The 23119-nt window shown below is 40.9% G+C and overlaps 2 protein-coding genes and 1 pseudogene across 6 annotated transcripts; 1 reads left to right on the top strand and 2 right to left on the bottom strand.

Annotated features, from left to right (window-relative positions):
- Positions 1–1743: 1743 nt before the first annotated feature.
- Positions 1744–6055, bottom strand: caly (calcyon neuron-specific vesicular protein). Its single transcript, XM_070828522.1, has 4 exons — positions 5927–6055; positions 4991–5107; positions 3813–3926; positions 1744–2016 (listed from the first exon to the last, which is right to left on the bottom strand). The coding sequence occupies exons 1-4, from the start codon at positions 6053–6055 to the stop codon at positions 1768–1770; spliced, it is 609 nt and encodes a 202-aa protein (XP_070684623.1). The 3' UTR covers positions 1744–1767.
- Positions 6056–14459: 8404 nt separating this feature from the next.
- Positions 14460–16901, top strand: LOC139198927 (trace amine-associated receptor 1-like; annotated as a pseudogene).
- Positions 16902–18287: 1386 nt separating this feature from the next.
- nsmce1 (NSE1 homolog, SMC5-SMC6 complex component) lies at positions 18288–22746 on the bottom strand. 5 transcript variants are annotated; one of them, XM_070827996.1, is made up of 8 exons: positions 22604–22746; positions 22005–22168; positions 21541–21662; positions 21293–21370; positions 20538–20684; positions 19826–19942; positions 18640–18766; positions 18288–18421 (listed from the first exon to the last, which is right to left on the bottom strand). In XM_070827996.1, exons 2-8 carry the CDS (start codon positions 22120–22122, stop codon positions 18387–18389), a joined length of 744 nt encoding a protein of 247 aa, XP_070684097.1. In that variant the 5' UTR covers positions 22123–22168; positions 22604–22746; the 3' UTR covers positions 18288–18386. The 5 variants fall into 5 exon arrangements, with proteins under 5 accessions (XP_070684097.1, XP_070684099.1, XP_070684101.1 ...); XM_070827998.1 differs by having other exon boundaries at positions 22005–22126; XM_070828000.1 differs by having other exon boundaries at positions 22005–22126; positions 22628–22650.
- Between the last annotated feature and the right edge of the window lie 373 nt (positions 22747–23119).

The raw sequence follows: 23119 nt of genomic DNA, 5'->3' as shown, positions 1-23119 counted from the left end.
AGCAGATGGGTCTGATGTAAATGTTTGGCACCTGAACCCAGAGGAACAAGCTGTGCCGTGATCTCACATTCGTCCTACCCACAGGAAGAGTTTTCTTCCAAAATGAGACATCCGCCATTTGAGAAACAAAAGTGACTCTTTGATGAAGACACAGACAGAAGGTCGGTAAAGATGAGTGATGGTACATTACGACAAATTACAAGATTTGCCAGAGAATTGTGGGTTATTCCTGGTGAAGGTCGAATAGTATTTACGACACATCATTTCCTCCTTGGAAAACGGACGAACAATCGATTGGAAAAGAACTCTTCCTACTTGACAAGGCAAGATTTGCAAATATAAACTTACAATTGAAAAGACACCAGATAATATACACATAAATAGTCTGTTAACCAAACAAATATGTGAAGGACCTTTTAGGTAGTACATCATAAGCGCTAATTTTATCAACTGCATGATTAGAGCAGCTACAGTACTCCATACATTCATATAAGGATCATGACGGGTTAACCCCGTGGTCACACTGAACATGTGCATTTACAGGCGTGTTACAGAATACATGGATTAAAAAAAAACCTTTAGTAACAAAACTCAGATGGAGCATAATTTTCACAGTTAGCTTAAATACACAAACCTACAGAATTATTGAAATTTAGATTTTTTTTTTTTTTTAGTAGCAATACATTAAAAACTCAAGTTTTATCCATAATTACAGTAAGTAGCTCACATCATAAGGATAATTCAGATTATTCAGGAAGGTTTTTTCACTTGTTACACACTTAAGTGATTGTGGTTGTTGAGTTTTGATAGTTTGATACTTTCCAAAGCCACAGCCGTAACACTTGACTTTAAAAACACACTTTCCTCCGACTTCAACTGTATGGCTGCAATTTCCAGCCTTGGGTTGATAAGATGCAGAATCAACTGATTTCGGCAAAATTAAAAATGGTCAATTAGAGTTCCTTGTCTTAATGGTTAAACTGTGAGCACATTCACTGATGATGAACTAAATGAATTGCGAGATAACAGGACGGAGTGATGAGGAGACACTCGCAGTAATCTGGTGAAAAACTTGTTATCTTCCCTTCTCACGCTGAGCTCTCGCCTCGCTGCTCTTCTCTCACCTCCAAAATTCTCCGACAAGTACATAAATCACACAGTGTATGCATACACACTGACACACGCAAAGTTCGCGTGAATGCAAATATACAGACGGTACATAAGTGCTCCTATGTATGAGAGCACTGGCAGCGGACGGCGTTTACAGAGGCCAGAATGCAGACGGCAGAGTTTAGTCATGATTCAGTAACACTGTAAAAGTCAGGCACATTCTCCAACACTTTAATAACATTCCTGCTTCTAACCACAACAACTCACCACATACACACACACACACACACACACACACACACACACACAATCAGGCACGCACACATCCTTGCACACACACACACTGCCACAGTTGGGTATTCACTTGTATTAAATATTAACAGAATATAACTGGATTCAAGCTGAATAAACTTGTGGTTTATGTTGCCGATTTAAAGTTTCAGTACATATACAGACACCGTTAAGGTTTTGGAGCACCAGTGTAGACGAGCGATTCAGTGGACTGTTTGAGGGGAGAAAAATCTAAATCCTGAACACACACACACACACACACACACACACACACACACTAACACACACACGGTCAAAAAATAAGCCACGCTACCTCCCCACCATCATTTCTTCCCCTATCTGACACCTGTATTTCCGTCAGCCTCCTCACTCCTCTCCCTCCAGGACTCCTTTCAGCACCTCGCTGCCTTGTTTGGCCGCGTCAGCCTCCTTCAGAGCGCTGATGACTGGTAACCACGGTGGCGGCAGCTCGGGCCCAGTCCTCTTCACCTGGTTGAGGTGGCTGAGGGCGGCGTACAGCCCGGTGTTGGTGCCGCTGCGGAGGCCCGGTTCCTGCTGCTGCTGCTGCTGCTCTGTGTAGTACATCTCCAGAGCGGCTGGGGTGCAGTGCTTCTGCTGTTACATCAGACAGACAAAATTTCTGTGTTAGGTAACAAACTGCTCTGATATAAACAACACAGAATACTGTATGATTATTTCTATTAATAAGGATTAACAAACATCTCTAGGACATGTTTTATACACTGAAGTGAGATGAAGTATACTTTCATCATCAATACATTAATAATTACAATAATGACAATTAACTTTGGCAAGTGTCATATTCACAGAGGTCTACAGCCATGTTAGAATGTATTCTGATGTGCTTATAGTAAAAAAATACCAAAGTCACTGGAAATGATCCCACTGGAAGAAGTCTTCTTCCTTGGATTTCAACTTAAATGCATCATTATATAGTATTTAACTGCACCGCCACAAAATTAAAATCACCCTCTAACGTTTTGTGTTTGGGGAGTTTAACCATCCCTCACAGTACTCACTGCCGGATGCAATTAATTCATTGTCAGCTCTAAAGCTGGTACGTGCTCTTTGAGTTAAGATTATTCTGTCAAACTAGCATTTAAAGCCAAGAACTTTCAAGGTCACAATTTCCTGATAATGCAGGAAATATTAAGAAAATGAAACAAGCCCATACTTTAACCAAATTCTAAGGATTTACAGCACTAATGCCCCACGTTTGACAGGCTCAGCTGTGACCAGAGAAGCTAAGGCCTTCACTCAAAAAGCAGCTTTTGCAACACCTTGAAACTGATATTGATTTGTTTTGGGGAGAGTGAAACTGTGCACGAGACAGTGTGGGGGTTTTAAATCAAACAAACTGTACATCCCTCCTGTTGATGTTATGTTTTGGAGCGAGCCCACGGAGCTGTGTTGACCTCACGAGTGTTCCCCTTCGGAGGATCCACTACCTGACCTTCCCTCACAGTGAGGAGTCCAGCCTCTCAAAAGCACAGCAGTGACTACGCCTCCCTCCATCCTCCATCCTCACTCCTCTTTTTATGTCTCCAACAACGCATTAGCGGGAAAAAAATGCTGAAAGCAACTGTAACCGGCAAAAACTTCAAAAGCCTTGCCGGAAGGTCCCCCCCTCCCCCCTTCCCTTCCTTGCTTCCCCCCTCACTGTTAAGCCTTTAATCACAGTTTAGTCACGCTCAGCCCTAATTAAAGACCCCTCCGATTCACAGGCGGGCGTCCCAATCTCTGCCTGACCAGAAAGCGGGCTCTGTCGCTCCCTCTCCTCTCCTGCTCCCTCTCTCCCTGTCTCACCCACTCTCTCATTTTCTTCTGCGAGACAGGCTCTTTAACTAACATTCGTGGCAGCGCTGGCTCTCTACACGATGCCTCCAAGGTGTTGTTGGGAGATAATGAGTTTGGGTTTCCTGCTCCAGTTTTCAGAGAATCCTCCTGAAGTGACTGATGTAAGTGTGTGCCAAGAAACAGCTGCATTGTAGACTGTGTAAGTACCCTTTGAGACAGACTACTATGGCCTGGATAATGCAATAAGAAGTCTGTGATATCCGAGGAAGAGACTCTGATATTGGCTGCTTCTGGTGGTCTCTGCTGTGCTGCAGGAAGATGATGGTCAAGATATTTACATTTCTCTTTCTCTCCCATAATCACATAAATCCATGTTTATACATGTGTATGTATGTATGTGTGTGTGTGTACTGTGTAAATTCAGTTCAAAGATAGCAAACATGAAATTTATAAAAAGTCACAAAAACTTCAAAATGATATATGCTGAGCAGCTTTTTAATGGCTTTGGCTCTGTGTGTGTGTGTGTGTGTGTGTGTGTGTGTGTGTGTGTGTGTGTGAGAGAGAGAGTGTGTGTGTGTGTGTATGCTGCCTACCTTAAGGATGAAACCCTCTGGGCAGGTGAGTTGATCGTACCACATGGCTTTATACATGAGCAGGAGGAGCAGGCTGGTCAGGAAGGCCAAAGTGATGAGGATCAGACCTGTGATCTAAGCAACAACACACACACACACACACACACACACACACACACACACACACACACACACACACACACACACACACACACACATACATACATACATACACTACTTCAGCAACAAGCAAAATCAATACTTAAAGGATAAAGCTGGCAATACATTTTTGTTATTGTCAACAAATGCCATGAAAAGATCACAACCAACGATGTGTTTGTCCACCTGTCAATACTTTCTGACCTCCCATCCCGTCTGTGGCCCAATCTCATAGGTCCGTTAAAAAAAGGCTAAATCATTTCCTGAAACAGCCGAACACTGGAGTATTTAGAAAATGCATCTCAAGCAAAACAATGTGGTGAATTTGTTGGGGACTATTTTCATTGGCGGAATAATACACATTTTGTGCTCTAGTGAGTATTTATGGCAGCAGGATGATGTATGTGTAATCGACTCAAGATAACAACAGACTCTGCATCAGCTTTCCACCACAGTCTCCTTCTTATCTAATTTACAAACATGAACATAGAGTTTGTCCTGCATCAGACAAAAGTGGGGAAAAGTAGCCTACACTGCTAATGTCAGACCAGATAGCTAAGTAGCTGCTCAGCTGCAGCACATTAAAAAGAATATAAACGCAGGCTACGTGCACATGTAACTTCGAAGAGGCACTTATTCTTCAATACAACACAGTGACTGCCCGCGACATGCAGCCTACAGTGTAAGTTTGTTTAGTTGGTCTTGTTTACTGCGGCAGCCGGCCAGCTGCTGTCAATCAAACACGGATATTGACACGCCATTCTAGCCGGCTGAAATTAAAGGAGTATTTCTGATACTCCTTTATGATTCCTTTAATGATAAACTGACATTAATCTAGATAGCAACACCACGGGGTGACTAAATGTGAATTGATTTGGACTTGATGGACGATGAACACAGATGAATAAATTACATAAGGCTTTGGATACACAGAGATTTTGGTCTTTTCATCATATTTGTTGACAATGAGAAAAATAGAAAATATAACCACACTCAGTCAGAACTTGAGCCGATTTCAAGACATCAGGTTGTTGTTGTACCTTGGCTTTATCTGAAACATCGCTGTAGAAGTTGATATTCAGCTTCTTGATATTGGGCACATACAGCTTGTTCTTCTTCTGCTGCAGCTGATATTGTGTTGACGTCTTCACAATAACCTGCAACAGAAACAATGTGCTGTCATGGTGACTCTACAGGGAAAAAACTGAGCCATTATTTGTTTTGCATTATGGTTGGTGTATGTTGTTGTGTTCAGCACAGGTTCATTGAGCCTGTGCCCACTTAAAATACTATTTAGCATGTCCACAAGTACACAAGCATCATTTGCAAAAGCAGCCAGTTTAAGTCGATGCCTTATAAAGACATTTCTAACAATCAATCAATCAATCATTATTTATATAATGCCAATTCATAACAGCGTTATCTCAAGACGCTTTCCATAAAGAGCAGGTCTGGACCAAACTCTTTAATTAAGAGAGAGACCTAGATATTCAGGAATTCAAAATTAAGGATTCAAGAATCCCCACATGAGCAAGCATGAGATATTATATTAGGCAACAGAACATTTAGGAACTACAAAGTGTTTTTCATGTTAATGATTCAGCAACATCTAATCAGCTGGTGGAACATCCTGTGCTGCAGAGTGCATCATCCAAAAAATATAATTGTGTGGGCTTTCTTCCTGCATTATGCATTCAAAGCGTGTGGGCTGACGGCAAGGTTTTAACCTGAGAGGAAAGGTAAATACATCAGTGTCGCTGTTGGGGCTTATGCTTTGAAGGTGAGGACATCCACGTTAATGGTATTTGTCAAGACAGCAGCGAGTCATAATCTGTTGGCTATTTCAGTAAATGCTGTAATGCATGGTTTGTTGTGGTCAGCGTGAAACTTACAAACACAGTATCTTATGACAGCAAACATAAATGGGCAGGCACATAAACAGACCAACAAACACAGACCTAATAGGCCATATTTACCTTCTCTGCAAATGGCTGCTGGAGCTGGTTGACCTCCAGGGGAGTGATGAGGGGGATGTTATCGAAGCCGTCGTCTGCAGACGACTGCTTCTCCAGCTTATCAGACAGATTGCTGCCCAGCTTCACCATGGCTGCTCGGCTGCCTGAAAATGCCTGGACAGATCTGGAGAGGAGGGACAGACCGCTCAGGTCAGACTGACTTAGACTGTGTGCTTTGTAACCAAATGTGACAAAACCAAGATCCTGCCAGCACGAAAGAAGGTGGAGAGGATGACAGTGATGATGAGGAAGTGTGTCCGATAGCGTGACAAATAAGTTTGAGATGCTGTGTTTCAGTCAGTTGGTCCACCACTTTGGTCCAGACTGAAATATCACAACTTTTTTTTTTTTTCTGCAAAAATTCTCAACAACTTTTGAACGGTTTACCATTAAATCTGGTATAGAGATTAATGCCCCCCTCTGGATTAATTGTAATAATGTTGCCGACCATCACATCACCATTAGCTCGTCAATTTTCTTATTTGTCCAATATTTTAGTTTAAAACTAATGACGTTCCCATCATCCTCAGCTGTACATTAGCTGGGTTTCATGCTAATCAGCAAACGTTAGCATGCTAATACACTAAACTAAGACGGTGAACATGGTAAACATTATGGCTGCTTAGCATGAGCATGGTAGTATTGTCAATGTGAGTATGTTAGCATGCTAGTGTTAGCATTTAGCTCAAAGAAGTCCAGCCTCACAGAGCTGCTAGCATGACCGTAGACTCCTGGTCTTGTCTTTAGTGTACACATAATATGAAAAAACAGAAACTATAAGTATACTCCCATCCTTATAAAAACAATGTGTAAAAACGACACTGTTTTATATTAGGACACGTGCCAGATTATTTCTTGGTTGGGAGCAATGACTTCCTGGAGTCTACCCTGGTTGCCTGGCAACTGCTCAAAGCTAAGACTTGCACATAAACCAGCACATCATGTGGTTTTTTACGCACAGGTTTTTGTATCGATTAAACAAACGAGATGTACCGTGTTATTTAATGTGCTTTAGAGGTGCTGCTAGGTCGATTTTGTTACATTTAGGCTGAGCCCCCCAATATCCTGTCTTTATGCTAAGCTAAGCTAACTGACTGCTCGCAGTAGCTTCATACCGTACGTAAAACTCTCAGCAAGAAGACAAGTATTTCCCAAAAAGTCAAACTATTCCTTTAATAATGTTAAGTGGAAGTATAATTATGTGGCTTAAAGTGAGGGCAGACTTCCGACTTCTGTACTTGCAGCCATCCTCATAGGAGAGCCTGCCTTCCTCCTGTTTATCAGATCCAACTGTCTGGAATAAACATGCGTCATAATTACTGCGTATGATTAATCTCAGTACATCTCAGCCCCGTCTCTTCCTCCAAACTCTTCTCCTTAATGTTTGTAGCTGACATGTGAATCCAACGTGCCACCAACACGCTGCTGAACGCCTCTCTGCTCTGATAATGCTTCTATTTTCTCCCCTCGATCAAATGATCATCTAAATGTGGAGGGAAGAGGTGAGGATCCACTTATCTCATTCACACGGTGCAACACAACACCTTCCCTCAGCCAAGGACCCCACGGGCCGCTCTGACGCCAGTGACTCACAATGATGATACACACTGCAGGAGGCCAAGAGCTACAGTATTTATGCTGCGGGAGAAATCCCTGATGCACAGGAAATGTGGTTTTGATAAAGGATGATGATACAGGATCATCAACTAAGACGCATCCACTGTGAATACATGGTCCGCTAAAGATGGAAGTATATTCCATCATTACGTGGAAATCTTATATGACATCATTGAGGATTTGTATGTTTTCATTTCAGGCTTTTCTGTTAGTTTTCATTTTGGATAAACCAATCACTCTACAATACTGGTGCAAACTAATAACCTCTAAACTGAGGGTAGGCCATCTTCTGATGCATAAACTATGAATATTTTTTTAGGTTAAGCAGTTAACGAGCAGCTTTAGAAAACTGGGTCTTGAATGAGTCTATTACTCAAAACTACAGTGCACAGTCCCTGGTGTCCCTGCTGTGTGGGTGGCTTCAGTGGTCATCTGTGCTGACCACCATTTTTTCCTCCCCACAGTTGGAGTGAAGTGCGAGTACATGAATCATCCTGAATGTGCGATTAACAAATGAGCCTGTCAAACACTCAGCGTTCCCACTCTCTGACAGGAAACAAGTCCAAGGAAAAGAGTGCTGCAAATGACATCCTGTGAATGCACACTTTAGCCACTGTAAGAGACTGCTAACGTACGATGGCGCAAGTATACGGTTTAATCCATCGCCACAATGTGAGGTACAATATTTATCAACTAACAGCAGAGGGGAGGAGGTGAAGACACGCTGTGCTGTGAATAGGTAAGAGTGGGCTGTTTATGCCTGTGCCTCTCAAGTTCTTCAGGGTTCACTGGTCATGCATATCCGAACTTGCTGCATTGGAGACTGCTGCGACAAGACATACAGGCTGTGTAACCAGGACCCAGAGAGCAGAGATGTAACATGAGAACAGACAGGAGGCTGATAAAAAAAACAACAACAAAAAACTATTTTTTTTTTTTAATCCAGACTAATTATAGATCTGAATTGAATATTATTCCATTTTTGCACGCTGGATCTTAAATATCATCTTAAATATGACCTTAATCTCACTCTGAACATTTTCTTCTGCTTGTTGTAATGATAATCAATTGTGCCTAAAGCCATAAAGGACAATCAATAAATTGCGTAGCCTATTTAATTGTAGCCTTTTATGTAATGTGGAGGTAACACACATTACACAGCCCCATACAACTCCTGAATACAGGACATGCTTTCCCTTTCATTCCCCCAAAGCAGATTAATGAGTTTCCAGCACTAAATCATTTAATTCAGGCTCATAAAGAGATCTCTCTCTTGTACATATACAGATACACACACACACACACACACACACACACACACACACATATATATATCCATACAGACAGAGACATACCGCAGTGGCACAGGCTCTCTCTACCCACTAACACATCTGTCTAACACGCAAATGAGCGGCTGCTCTCAGAGGAACACTCATGCAGGAAAGAGGACATAAACTTACTGTGGTCTCCGGTGCTCTGCTGTCGCCTGTGGATGGGATCGGACCCCACTGATGCTGACGGGGACGCGGTGTGAGCGCCGGTTGCCGTGGTGATGTGTGATTCACGGCAGGACTGCGCATGTAATTCAGCCCGGAGCGGCTCCGTCCTCCGGAGCAGAGCGGCAGCCCAGCGTGAGTGCGCGTCGTGGCTGATCAGGAAATTGCGTTTTTTTTTTTTTTTTTTGTCTGTTTGGAAGAAAAAAAAAAAAAAAATCACATCTCGGTTTATCTGAGTGTTTGTCACCGGTGAGGTAAGACGAGGGCCCAGGGTCTAGTTTTTGTCTTTGAGTGGAAGCACACACACAGAGAGAGAGAGAGAGAGAGAGAGAGAGAGGCGGAATTATAAACCACACAGACATTTAATAGCTGAGTTTAAGAGCGGTTTGTATTTATACTCGGGTTGTTCACATGGAAACAGGACGGACAGGATCAGGCGCAATTATGATGGAGAAATCAGCATAAAACATTAGCAGTGGTGAGCCATATCTTAACATGCAACACAAACTAAAAAATAAAGAGAAATGCTTGGGACACGTGCAACAGCTTATTCTGTATTTAGAATTATTAGATTATTTTGGTATACTTTTTTTTTTTGTTAATGAGTGAACGTGTTTGTTAGATAACCTGTCTGCTGATCACAGTGGTGGAAAGTCATTTATTCACTCAGATGCAGTGTGCAGGTACTTTTACTGAACTTGTGTAAATCTAAGCACCCTCACTTCTCATCCACCACATTTCAGAATGCACTACATTTATTTTACAGCGATAGTTTCTGGCCACCATAACACTTTATCTACATTATAACTACATCTACATTTATTAAATGCAGTTATGCATTTGTAAGCTGATATAAGGGTATTATAAAGTGTTCATTTTTACACTGGTACAGTTACAACTGGTAGAATTTCTCCTCTGAAGACATTAAATGTTTCATTCATCATCTGTTTATAAACCAGCTTCCACCTATGGCTGCACACAGGAGGAGTTCCGCTTGTTGGCCAGTACATTAATAAACATTTATATCAGTGTCTTATGAACCATCTAATACACGTTTAGATACTACTGAGTTGCCATGGCTACTTTACAGATATGATTAACTTCTATATATTAACTTTTCAACAGTGTACGTAAAGTAGGTGAAATGACCATCAAAACTCAGCTTAAATAGTCGTGCACCAATGATAACATTTCAATAAGATAACGTGCCTCTCTAAAAGGGGCCATTCCAGTACTTTAAAAGAGAACATGCAGTCGATAATACCTCTGTAGTTTTTCCTAAGTAGCATTATAAACGGAGAAGTTTAACTTGTAATGGAGGGTTTTCACATTGAGCTAATGCTTGTTTTACGCTCCAGTTGAGTTAAACATTCAAACACGAGCTGATGTGAACTTTCAAAGTTGATACTTTTAGATGAAAATGTAAATACTGTTGACAAATGTCCCTGTAATTCAGCCTGACCTATTAAGTATTTATGTTGAGGCTGGGGCCTTTACTACAGTTTAAAATAAAAGCTGTGATGAGTTTGTAACGATGAAGGCCAGCAGACAGAAACGGTGTAGCTCAGTTGCCTTTGACCTACTAACAGATATCCTGTGATCAGGATGACCTGAGGAATCTTCAAAGACATATTCAAGTATTTGTGTATTTCTGGGTTATTTACTCTTGAATCAAAGGTGTCCTGCTGGGAGGAAGAGCGAGGTGGAGCAGCTTACTGAGGGGTTTTTGATCCATGGTGACGGGGCTCACTTCTCTCAGTGAAGGTGAGGAGGAGGTGATGCATATATGCAGAGGTGTGTGTGGCGAACAGAAGACAGAGATACATTTTCAGTGTTTATTCATACATGCGTATGTGTGAGTGTGAGACAAGCGAGAGAGAGAGAGAGAGAGAGAGAGAGAGAGTGATGTGTTGGAGAAAGAGTGGGAAGATGGAGCCAGACTCGTCGGCAGATTTAGATCAACCTTTTCATGGAAAGAGGACCCATGCTGTTTTCCTCTTTGGCTGTGCCTCACTGTATGAATTCATTATGGCTTTAGGGGAGCACTCGTCCAAAAATCAACACTGCTACCCCCGCGCCCCCCTGCCAACCCATCAATTGGGCCTACATTTATTATTTTGACCTTTCCTTTGCGGGGGAGTGACATCAAAGTGGATTCTCCAGTCATTCCTCTGTAAGGAGACGGAGGTGTCATCCTCACAGTGTGAGAGGCAGACTGCCGGCCTGCGCTGGTTTTGTTGTCAGTGAAGAAGAGAGCCGGAGTCTGGGTCAACATAATTAAAATGAGAATCAATTAGGCCGCGGTGTGTGGAAGAAAAACTGGGTGAAACCAGCCGTGCTAATGTGTGTCCATGTTTGTTTGTGTGTTTAAAAACCTGTGAGACTTTCTGACGATTTCACAAATTCAATTTAGTATTTTAAATATAAATGACTCCTGCTTCAGCCTCACATAATCACAACCCACTCCTTATTCTGTTCATTATATTAAAAAAGTGTATTTACAGGCTGTCACAGCTTGTGAGACGTGGGGTAATATGTCTTGTTTGTTTAACATTGAAATATTAATAATCACCCTTCTTCATATTTTGAACAAAAAATCTACTAAACATCCGCTGCGTCATTTGTCCTATTTGTTCAACACAAAGAATTAAAACAAATCAAACTACAATCTAGAACCAGTTCATTGTTGTTGAGTCAGAAAATGTCAGTAATGCTGATTAAAGGACCTTTTATTAGTCTTAGACGTCTATAAATAGTTTTCTGCTGCTTCAGTCACCCAAAAGCACCAAAATTGTCTTGCATTAAATTTGTTCCAATTGTCGAAGTGAATTTTGACATTGGAAGTTCAGAGTGAGACCAAAAAAAAAATCAAATGTAAAGAACAGTTCTGTGCTCAAAACCAAAAATTGAAGAAAATAAAAATGTTTCCACTCAATTTTTGTAACTGGTGAAATTCAATCATTAGATCAGGTTTTCTAATCTTACCATCAGAAACAGTTTCTTTCTAAAAGGCTGTCAAGAAAAGCTCCAAACTCCTACACCCCCCCCCTCGCTCAGAAACACTTCAGCCTGCTGTGGATCTGAAGCTTTTGTGTTGTTTTATTTGAGGCAGAGCGATGACGATGTGGTTACAGCAGAAAGACGAGCAGACAGCAGCAGGTGTTCACAACAGACAATATAATCCTAGTGCTTCCTCGTGTCTCCACTGTTACTTTGTATTTTAATTAATTATTTAATTAACACAGACACATTTATTTCTTTATTTTTTTTTTAGTTTAGTTTGATATTAGAAAAAGATATTTTGGTTTAAGTTTGAGTCATTACTTTATTTAAATACTGCCCCAGGCCTGCTCCTTTATATACATATCACATGTTAAAACATTGTGTTCACTCTTATTCTAATAATTACAGACGTTCAGTGGGAGCAGGCTGAATTGTTGATTTGCTGATTGTAACCCGGAGCTCATAGCCTTTGAAGACGTAACACTTCATTGAAGGTACATGAAGGCCGTCATTCTAGACCTCATCAGTAGCATACAGTGAATTACCTCAGGTACGAGGTCTCCAGCCCGGATAAAGAGACATTAGCTCACAGAGATCTGCAGCAAGATCCATCAAGTCTAAGACTGAGTCCTTCCCCTGTACTGGTCACTCTGCTCTGCTCTGCTCTGCTATCTGACCTTCATTCACCTCTCAGGCTCAACGCAGCACTGGTTGTCCATGTCCTCCCTCTCCGACTGAAAACTCATCTTCTAAACAACATCGCCCCATTCCCACCGAAGAATTTAATCCATGCACTCCGTCTAAAAATATCCCATCCAGCTTCCTTCTCAGCATGCACTCCTTGTACTACAGCACGGCCACACTAATATTAAAAGAAAACCAAGGCCGTGGTGGCTGTTGCTTCTCTTAGTTTTGCTTGCTTGATATATTTTCGGATAAGGGAATTAAGGTGGATTTTGTGGCACGCAAAAATCTAAATACCAGTAAGAACATCAGTGAAACGTACTCAAACATACCGAGATGTATGGTACTAAAAATGATCCAACACATGCTATCCATGTATGTAAGTGTGAGGTTATAATATTAGTAGTTATTGTCTTTTCTTTAATAACAGTACAAAGAGAGTATTTATCCATTGTCTATCAGAGAATCCTAATTTGTTTGCATTAATTTGTTTTCCTGCTTTGAAATGACAATAATAACAATGTATTTCCTCTTGATAAAACTAATAATTCTGTTTGATCTGCTGTCCACTTTGTCAGCTGCACACTTTGTAATTCACCCCATGATGTGAGCAGCATTCACTGATTTTATTCTGTTAACTGTAACCAAGGCAGGCCACTCAGTACAATATATTGTTAAAGGTATTCTGGGGTCTAGGACTGATCAAAATCAAAATGTAACATGAGGTATACAAAACAATGTTCATAAGGCAGAAATGGACTGTCATCATTTTCTGAAGTGTTTACAGGCTGGGTGTCTTTTGAGTTCTAGGAGCAAAGTGAAATAAGTCGACAAAGCAACTGGAATATTTTAAGTCAGTGTCAACTGCTTTGCCAACAGGGCCATCTAGTGTCTGATTATCCACACAGACCGCTCCAGTGGAGGCTCAGGCCAACGACAGAGGGTCTGTTTCCTCCGTCTGATAACAACTGTCAGTGCAGGTTTGGATACCAGATGGATGAGCTGCAGCAGATCTCACTGCAAGTTTCCACTTCAAACACCGAGCACGCTCACAGTGAGACGCAGCCTTGGCTCGACAGATGGCAGCGCCACATCGGCGTCAGGAACATTATGGCACAACAAAAACGTGCATAATGTAAAGGTTTTCTAATGATAACAAATACATGTAAATCAAGCTGTTAATTACAAGTTAATGTTTTGTTGGAGATTATTTTTGATCGGGGTTAAATGATACAGATGAAGGTTTGTTAATCATGATGTCTTAAAGGTTTTGCTATGAACAACAGTAGGTAATGTTTAATAGATTATATCTTAGCGAAACTTCTCTTCATCTAAGACGCACAAGAGTTAAGACGAGATAAGATGTTTGTAATGATGTGATGAACGCTACCAGTTTGATATAAACTCACATCAAAGCCTACATCGAAGTTAGAATTGACAAATCAGCTAATAATGAATTACTCATTCATTCCAAATGAAGTCATTATTTACTAAGGACTTAAACTCTTAATTAGTCAGTGTTACCAAACATATAAATGTCTCTGCCAACAATCAATCAATTTCACCAACTGTTCATTGGGTTTTCATGCAGATATCGGGAGTCTGAAAATGAGAATAAGAATAAGAATAAGAAAACCCTCAGCTTCTCGATAAAAGGTTTATCATAGTTGAGCGCTATTGTAGCTTTAGTCTCAATGCACCTTTTCATTAGCCTTCGAAACAGATTCTTACTCTTTCAGACATCTTCAGAAGGTCACAAAGTATTGTTCTGCAATACACTAGACAAAAGGTCTATAAGTCTACTGAAGTGGATTTGCTGTATTTTGTGGCATAAGCTAAACAGATACTATTAATGAATTGACAAATGAAATTGGGATTAAATTATCCATTAAAATTGTACAAAATCACAAAAAATCTCCATTAACTTTATGATTAAAATATTAATATTGTGAAAATTCTCTCCTGAGAAGTAGAAACACAACCCTGTTTTCAAATTCTGCTGTAGGCCTACAGCAGTAAATATACATTTCAGCAGTCAGAGGAGCATTTAACGGTGATAGTTGAAATCAAATCTGAAAACACTGTGCAGAAAGTTTTGCATTGATATTATTTAGGACCAACACATATGAACTCACCTAACTTATGAGTGCCTCAGAGGGTGCATTAGTTTCAGCACAGACAAACATGATCACCACTGGGACGTGTTCACACCTCTTAATAATGTCTGATACCACGTTAAGCCACAGGTGAGCTCCACATCACATCACATCAGCACATGATGCAACTATTCCCACTTTACCCAGACACATCGGATACGGTAGAAACAGTGACTTTCTGTTATCCAACAACGTAATGGTAACATAAGCTAAATAAAACTCACTGAGGGCTTCAGAAGTAAAATGAAAGGGAGCTGAAACATATACAGAATAAAGCTAAAGAATCCGAGTTTCAAATGAGCAAGAGCTGCTCAGAACAGGACGTTTATTCCAGAAACTGTCTTCTGCAGTGCCAAGTAGAGGATCAGGTCAGAAAAATCCTTGAATGTGGTGCAAATAGAAGCTACGAAGCCTAAAAAGCAGCTCCAATGTGTTTTAGGGCCCCTTGGCTAACCAGGGGAGTCCTGGAATTCGAGGGAACATTTGAACTGTGACCACTGGGGACTCTGTCGGCCTTTTGTTAAACCCAAAGAGCAAGCAGATTCAAGTCGGTCCTGGATGGGCTGGTGTTCATCCCAGCTGAGGTTTAAGAGATAGAATAAGTCATCAATGAACTTCAGGGTCGACAGTTCCGTCCTGTCCACATGTCGAAGTGTTGTCGCTTTGTCGACATCCGTTTTTGAGTCCAGGCCGGAGATCCAGGTCCTCAAATAGACTTTATTTTTACTAGAAAGTGTAAAAAAAAAAAAAAATGCCAATTGCAAAGATGCAATGCAACCAGATGCAAAGTTGACATTGAGTTAGTTTGGTTTGACGAATAATCTAAAAACCAAATATATTCAAAGTGTAATGATATAAAACAGAAAAAACTAGCAAATTCTTAGTCCAGTAATAACTTCAATGAATAATTTGTTTGTTTCCTTATTTTTCGTCAGTGGACTCCAGCACTGCTGCAACCCACACAGAACTGCAGGGTTCACGAATCAAACCTTGACAGATAAGCGTCACAACACAAAGTGCTGAATGATGATTATTACCAGAATAGCCCTCAGATCCACTGCGCAGGTTTTGTGCTTTAACACGTTACACATCATCAGCCCAAATGTCTACAACTCTCAACCTGCTGGTTATCATCTCCATCTCCCACTTCAGACAGCTCCACACCCCCACCAACATGCTCCTGCTCTCCCTGGCGTTCTCAGACCTGCTGGTCGGGCCGCTGGTGACGCCGATGGAGACGGCGCTGTTCCTAGAAACCTGCTGGATGCTGGCCGATCACATGTGCGCTCTGTCTTACATTATCGGCTTCACCCTCACCTCGGCCTCTGTGGGGAACATGGTGCTCATATCTGTCGATCGCTTTGTAGCCATTTGCTATCCCCTGCAGTACCCCAACAAAATCACTTGCAGCAGAGCAGAGGTGTGTGTGTGTGTGTGTGTGTGTGTGTGTGTGTGTGTGTCTGTGCTGGGCCTGCTCGCTCCTCTACAACGGGCTGATTTTAAAGGACCACCTCCGGCACCAAGACAAACAGAACGTTGAGGAGTGCCTGCTGGTGATGAACTACATCTCTGGGACTGTCGACCTTGTGTTCATGTTCATCGGCCCCTGCACTGTCATCGTCGTGCTGTACGTGAGAGTGTTTGTTGTGGCAGTGTCTCAGGCTCGAGCCCTGCAGTCTCATGTTACAGCTGTAGCCATTACAGTCACTGCTAAGACATCAGAGAGGAAAGCAGCCAGGACTCTGGGTCTCATCATACTGGTGTTTTTGATGAGTTTCTGTCTGTTCTACTACCCCTCGCTCACAGGACAGGCCAAAGAGTGCTCCATATTGGATCATTGTGTCCTGGTTGTTGTATTTTAATTCTTGTTTGAACCCACTCATATATCCTTTTTTCTACACATGGTTTAGAAAAGCTACCAAGTTAATTGTCACCCTTAAGACACTAGAGCGGGACTCCTCTCAGGCAAAGATACTTTAAGACTCACCGCACACTTTAGTCATGACCCATATCCCGTTATTCATTCATTAAACATTAAACCTGCAGCGGTGGGTTGGGCTTGTGAACAATACAAATGCAGAATGTGACAAATGTCTCATTTCACTGATATTTTACATTGCAGTCTTTTTTTTCTTTTGAACCCGTCGCTCTCTCAAAACCAGCTAGTTAGTTTGGCAGAATTAGGACTCAAACTGCAAACCAGAGTGGAAAATTTCAGTCGATCAACAGAAACTCTTGATAATCAACTGATAACATCAAAACCTTCATGAATCATTAAAGTAATTAATCATTTAAGTGATTTTTCAAGCAATAATGCCAAACATTGTGTTTTTCTTTAAATTACAGGGGTTTTTACAGGGAATCAGTGTCTTTGGGTTTTGGATGTTTGGTCAAACAGAAAAGTGGATGTGAATTTGTCACCTTAAGCTTAAGCTTCTTGGCTATTTTCAGACATTTTATAGACCAAACTATTTATTTGAACCAGAAAATAATCATCAGATTATTCAACAATGTAAAATGTGCAGCCCTGGTGAAATAATAGTTCTAAGCTGAACCTTTGCACACACCAACATTTATTAACCTAATAGAGCGTGTTGTTTAGCTTTCACTCTGAACCCTTCTGGCCTTATAAGACTGACCCTGATGGTGGTGGTTTGGGGTTGGTATATGCTCAGGTCACAGCGCTCGTACTGTACAATTTGGAATTTAGCAACAGAGACTGTAAAAAAAGTTACTTTTCTCTAGATAGTTGACAGTTTTTGAAGAAATAAAACATGATTCCAGCTCTGGTTGAGATCAGAGATGCTTTAGTGCATTATGTCACCTCACATAGTTAAATGTGTTTAAGGGGACAGAAAAGAAAGATGGAGAAAGCTTTGTCTTTAAGTTTGGTGGAAATGTTTTTTCATCATGTCAGAAATTCCATTAAAACACAAGGTTAACATGTCAATTACACATGTAAGAATTCAGCAGCAAAGCAAAACTGATGTCCAAACCCTCTCTACTTTATGAGGAAAGATGATTTAACACTTTTGGCTTTGTGTTTCGTTGCATCTCCTGGTTTGGTAACGATATTAATACTCTTGTGATGATGAGACCAGATTTCTGACAGTCAAGAATCTAGTTGAAGAGAGAAGTTGGATGAAACAAGCTGTGTGTAATGCACAGCTAAAACTAAAAATATATACATATATCCATTACATTTAGAGGCTGCATTATGTTCTTAATAATTGAGCTTGACATGGCATGTAGAAGAAAACAATTCAGAAGGAATAAAATTACTCAAAACAGCAAAAGGAGAGAAACATTCAGCTGCAGGTATTTTGTGAACAAAATGATGATTGTGTGTGAATAAACATAAAGACATTTTAGTGAAATATATTCTCATTTATTTTGTAAAAATGTACAGTTTACCAAGTTAAAAATAAACAATTTTAACAAACAAAAATCACTTTTTTGTTGACATCATCTCCTGGACTGCGATGGGGGCTGTCTGACTTCTGTAATAAACAGAATAAATATGTGAAACATGCAAGCAAACTCATTCATTTCAATTATGTTCATCACTACATCTAAAGCAAAGCATGGAAACATTTCTGGAAGATGACACTTTTTTAAAAATAATCAGCAAATACGTAGTAAAAAGCAGGAGGTTAAATGTGTATTTAAGTGGGTCTAATGAGTGTGGAAACAACATCTAGAAATAAACAATAAATACCAGGGATTTCATGTGGCCAAAAGTCCTCACAAGCTGGACACCGCGGCTCTGCTCTCCCTTTAAAATATCTGGCCACACATGGGTTGTGTATTTTTATGCCGCATGTAGGATTCTCACAGATTTGGCACTGAAAAAAAAAAAGTATATATCACTGAGATCAAATCAATACTGTGAGCAAACTGAATGACACTGATAGTACTGCAACATCACATCAGCATTACAGATGAAACTTATTGCGCTTTTCCATCACACAGTTTTAGCACAACTCGCCTCTACTCGACTCGATTTCAGTTGTTTTCCATTACAGTTGAGTACCACCTCAATGTGGGTGGGGTCGTCATAGCAAGGCGGCCCGAAACTCCAGTGCGACACAAACACAAAACAACTAAGGACATGGAGTGTTTGGTTTGCGTGTAGCCGTTTACCTCGTTCACAGAAATAATAAAAACGCACAGTCGCTGTTGCTAGGGTTTTAAAAACAGCGGGTTTGATTCTTGTGAACGAGTCGCTCTCATGACTCAACCAGTGACGTCACTCCCTGGCCAATCAGTGGCCTGCAGTCTGGTGACGTCACATTTTCAGCTCGACTCAGCTCGGTTGGAACCCCGGCCGAGTAGGTACTAAAAAAGTCTTAATGGAAAACCCTAAAGACCGAGTCGAGTCGAGTCGAGTAGGTGCTAGTGGAAAAGCGCCATTAGTGTATCTGTTTATACTGAAGCAACACATGACATTATGTCATTAAGAAAGAGAATTCTTGGTCATTTATATTTATGTAGTTACTCAAGATCAACTCTGTGTGGCCTCCAAATCAATTAGCTTCTTTACACAAGAATGACTTTTGCTCCTCAGATGCTTATGTCAAGACAGCTTCAAATAGTTCAATTATTTTATCCAGTTTACCTAATAAAAACATCTGATTTCATATGTCTTAAAGCCTGCATTTCAATTACAAAACTGCTAGTAATTAAATCATCTTGGTAACACTACTGAATGTAGTGATTTAGCTAGCATGCTACCCTCAAATGAAGTTCTCACCAGTAACGCATAGTATTTCTACTTTAAAGTAGTGGTTTAAGGAAATTAATACCTGAAAGCTTCTAAATGACAGAACTGACAGTAACTGATTTCATTCAGAAATGTATCACACCAGTGACGACAACAACAGAAAAACAGAGGAAACACTTACCTGGAAAGCGATGTTGTGACAGATGTGGCACACTTTGACCTGGTCCTGATACATCGCGCGGATGTATGGTTCCATCTCTATAATGCATCTGGTGGACAAAGTGTATTCACCCCGTTTCTAAACCAACGAACGGAAACCCATTACACGTCAGATCAAACCAACACAGTGGGACCAGATGGCATCGTTTGTTTCAGGTGAACATCTTTGTTTGTGCACTTATATTTTAGATATTGTCACCTCAATGAATCAGAAAACTTTTTCACGCTTCAGTTTTCTTATTTCTTCTGTTATTTGATATATTTGAACTATTGATGTTGCATGTGATCAACTTGTCCCTCTTAAATGCGAATACGTTTTCTTTGGACAGTTCATGGTTAACACACCAGTTCATAAGGTATAGTTGGACATTTTGGGAATTACTCTTATTTTCTTTCTTGCCGAGAGTTCCATGATTGTCTGTATTCATGTGTAGTAACAAAAAAACCCTGTGCCTTTCCCCAGTAGGAGACTAATAAAGCAATTCTTCTTCAGTCAGCTTTGAGTCACTAGTCAGTAGTCTAAGTTAAACTCACTTAATGAAAGTGGCCCCAACTAATACGAAATGGTACGAAAAGTGCTCAAGTGTCTCTCAAATTTGCGCCAACTGAACCTTATAATAGACAAATAAATACACAAACTGTACAGAAAATCTGACTGAGATTCTGTATGTTACCTCATTCAGCCATTTGTCATGCACGAGTCGATTTAGGAGGTGCTCTGTCTCGCTCTTCTTCAGCTTTCTGGTGGTCAGGGTGTCTGCGCTGTTCAGAATGTCAGTGGACGAGGCCTTGCCATTGTCAGAGCCCACGATCAGGTCCATCTGAATCAGAGCAGCTTGAGTTAGTCTCAACATGACAAATTACTGATGACATATGTCCTATTGTGTTTTAAAACTAGTGAGAAACAGTATTACTTAGTATTTCTTTGTGCATCTGACAGAAGGTGCTCCTGGTCCTGCACTGGTCTGCAAGCTATTTTTACTTTACAGTTAAGTTAAATTTTGTGTGGTTGAAGACTGGTGACATGTGCATTGTGCAATATGTATCTGATACAAGATAGTAGTTATCATTAGACTGTTGCACTTGATTGCATTACAATGCATGGGGGTTTCTACTATTCCAGTTGCATAGTGTAAACAGCAGTTCTACTGGACAGAACCACAGCATGTTGGCCTGCTGATGCCTCAGTGCAGTGTTTTCCGATCCTGTTCCTGAAGGCCCGCTGCCCTGCATGTTTTAGATGTTTCCGTGCTCCAACACACCAGATTCAAATGAATAGATCGTTATTAAGCTTCTGCAGAGCACAATGACAAGCTGACCATTTGAATCAGGTCTGGTGGAGCACAGAAAAATCTAAAACATTTAATTCAGTGGACCCCAAGGTTTGAAAAGCAGTGTTAGAGCCCTACCTAAAAAAATTTTCACTCACCATTTTCCCGAACAGCTCCAGCTCATTGTCAGCATAGTCTGACGACATCCTGGTGACGTCAGTCTCAGCCATGTTTACCTGGACAGGAAAGTGAGATTAACGATGTCTCCTGATGACTCTACATGCTTTTAACATCTGAGAGGCGACTATCTGATTTCCTTAAAGTCAAGTTCTTGTGACTTAAAAGCAGTCGCTAATTAGGAAAGCAGGTCTGCCACTGGCCCAGTACAGGGATTGACACCACTAACCAATGCGTAGTACTGGTGACCGTTGTCTTCAGACATCCCTTTTCTAATCTGCATGAACATGGGCTGCAGCTTTGAGTTGATGGTATTGATGAAATCATCCAGTTTGTCGGGGCTGTGTTGTGCTACAAAAACAGACAAAGAAAGACCAGGTTTGTACGTCTTTAGAAGATGTCTGTGCATCTCTCAAACTTGCACTTGTTGTGTCTCCCCAAAAAAGGTGGTGACACAATTCAGTATTGGAGAGACTATTCCCTGTGTTTAAGTCATTTTGCTTAAGTTTACATACAGATTAAATAGTTAAAGGCAACAGAAACATTCAGTTGATCTTCAAAGGTCAAAATGATGAAAATACTTTGCTGAGAGGACTTTTGTCTGCAGAGACCTTGACCTGCTATGACTCCTGTCTCCTGAATGAGAGGTGGACAACATCAGTAACTGTTTAACATGTGTACAAAATGACTCACCGTTGTGGGTTTTGCAACAATACTGATAAAGTGTCTTTGCTCCTTGTTCATCAACGATGCCACTGGCCATCATGGTCTGCAGGAACCTTCGATGGCTGTCTCCCATCTGTCGTGACATGTTTCTGGACACCCACAACAAAGACCAACACAGGTGCTTATACAGTCTGCAATGGTCAAAGCACTGTTAAACTCAATGATCACAGAAAGTCCTACAGAGGTCTAACTGACCTATCACCTGAAAAATATGTGACAAACTACATCAGTGTAGATTAAAACTATAATATTATATATATATATTATGTATACTGACAGACGACGAAGTTACATTAGTTGATAACTGAAGTTATGGGTGTTAAATCTGGCTTTATCAATCTTACAGCGATTAGAGAGTATAAACAGAGCTGAATGTCTTTTTCAGAGCTTTTACATGTTGGTATTGTTGGTAAATTAGCTAGCTAATGTTAATGCTAAATGTTTCTACAAGCTAAGCTAGCTAACCGTTAACCGTTTGCTAACCTCCGCCGACGGGCAGGTTTGGTCGTTAACACTGTAGGTTATCTGTAGGTTAGTTTAAGTGCGAATATTTAGCAGAAACGAACTTCTTAAGTCTTGGACAAGTTTACCACTTCCACAGCTGCAATGCGCGCCTCCTGCGGTGTTTGTAACTCCTTCCACTTCCTCCTTCTTCTTCTTCTTCTTCTTGTCTGTTTTCGGTAGCTGGCCTGTGCGGTGCTGCCACCTGTCGCTCCGGAGGACACATCACGTGCACCACTTTAACACCAACACTGACATTCACTCTCTGCTTTGGAAAATTAAACATGGAAATGAACAGCGCATACAGAATGAAATCATTTAATTCATCTTCCCATAATTTCTATTCCAATTGTTTTGAGCTCCTCTCACTTTTAATACCTAAATATGATAGAGTATCCTCTCTTACCAACTTCCATGTATGTTGTCCTTCTGACCCTCTTCCCTCTGATTTCCTGGGTCTTATTAAGTCTTTCAGTTTAAACCAAACTGTTAAAGGTGCCACACCTTAGACCTGGTCCTCACTGGTGCCTTTCTCTCCATGAATGTGAACTCACAGACCTTCATGTCTCACATGATAAAGC

The sequence above is a fragment of the Pempheris klunzingeri genome, chromosome 3 (assembly GCF_042242105.1).
Source record: "Pempheris klunzingeri isolate RE-2024b chromosome 3, fPemKlu1.hap1, whole genome shotgun sequence".
In the NCBI taxonomy this organism is placed as follows: domain Eukaryota; kingdom Metazoa; phylum Chordata; class Actinopteri; order Acropomatiformes; family Pempheridae; genus Pempheris; species Pempheris klunzingeri.
The sequence above is the reverse complement of the archived record's forward strand: the minus strand, read 5'-3'. Positions and strand labels throughout refer to the sequence as shown.

Bases quoted from the DNA above. Each gene is read 5' to 3' on its own strand.
- caly (XM_070828522.1), bottom strand. From the start codon at position 6,055: ATGGTGAAGCTGGGCAGCAATCTGTCTGATAAGCTGGAGAAGCAGTCG. The intron at 3,927-4,990 runs GTACAACAACAA...GTTGTTGCTTAG, and splicing joins ATGTTTCAGATAAAGCCAAG to ATCACAGGTCTGATCCTCAT. The intron at 2,017-3,812 runs GTAGGCAGCATA...CTGATGTAACAG, and splicing joins CAGAGGGTTTCATCCTTAAG to CAGAAGCACTGCACCCCAGC.
- nsmce1 (XM_070827996.1), bottom strand. From the start codon at position 22,122: ATGTCACGACAGATGGGAGACAGCCATCGAAGGTTCCTGCAGACCATG. The intron at 21,663-22,004 runs GTGAGTCATTTT...CTGTTTTTGTAG, and splicing joins TTGTTGCAAAACCCACAACG to CACAACACAGCCCCGACAAA. The intron at 18,767-19,825 runs GTAAGTGTTTCC...TTTTTTTTTCAG, and splicing joins GTCACAACATCGCTTTCCAG to TGCCAAATCTGTGAGAATCC.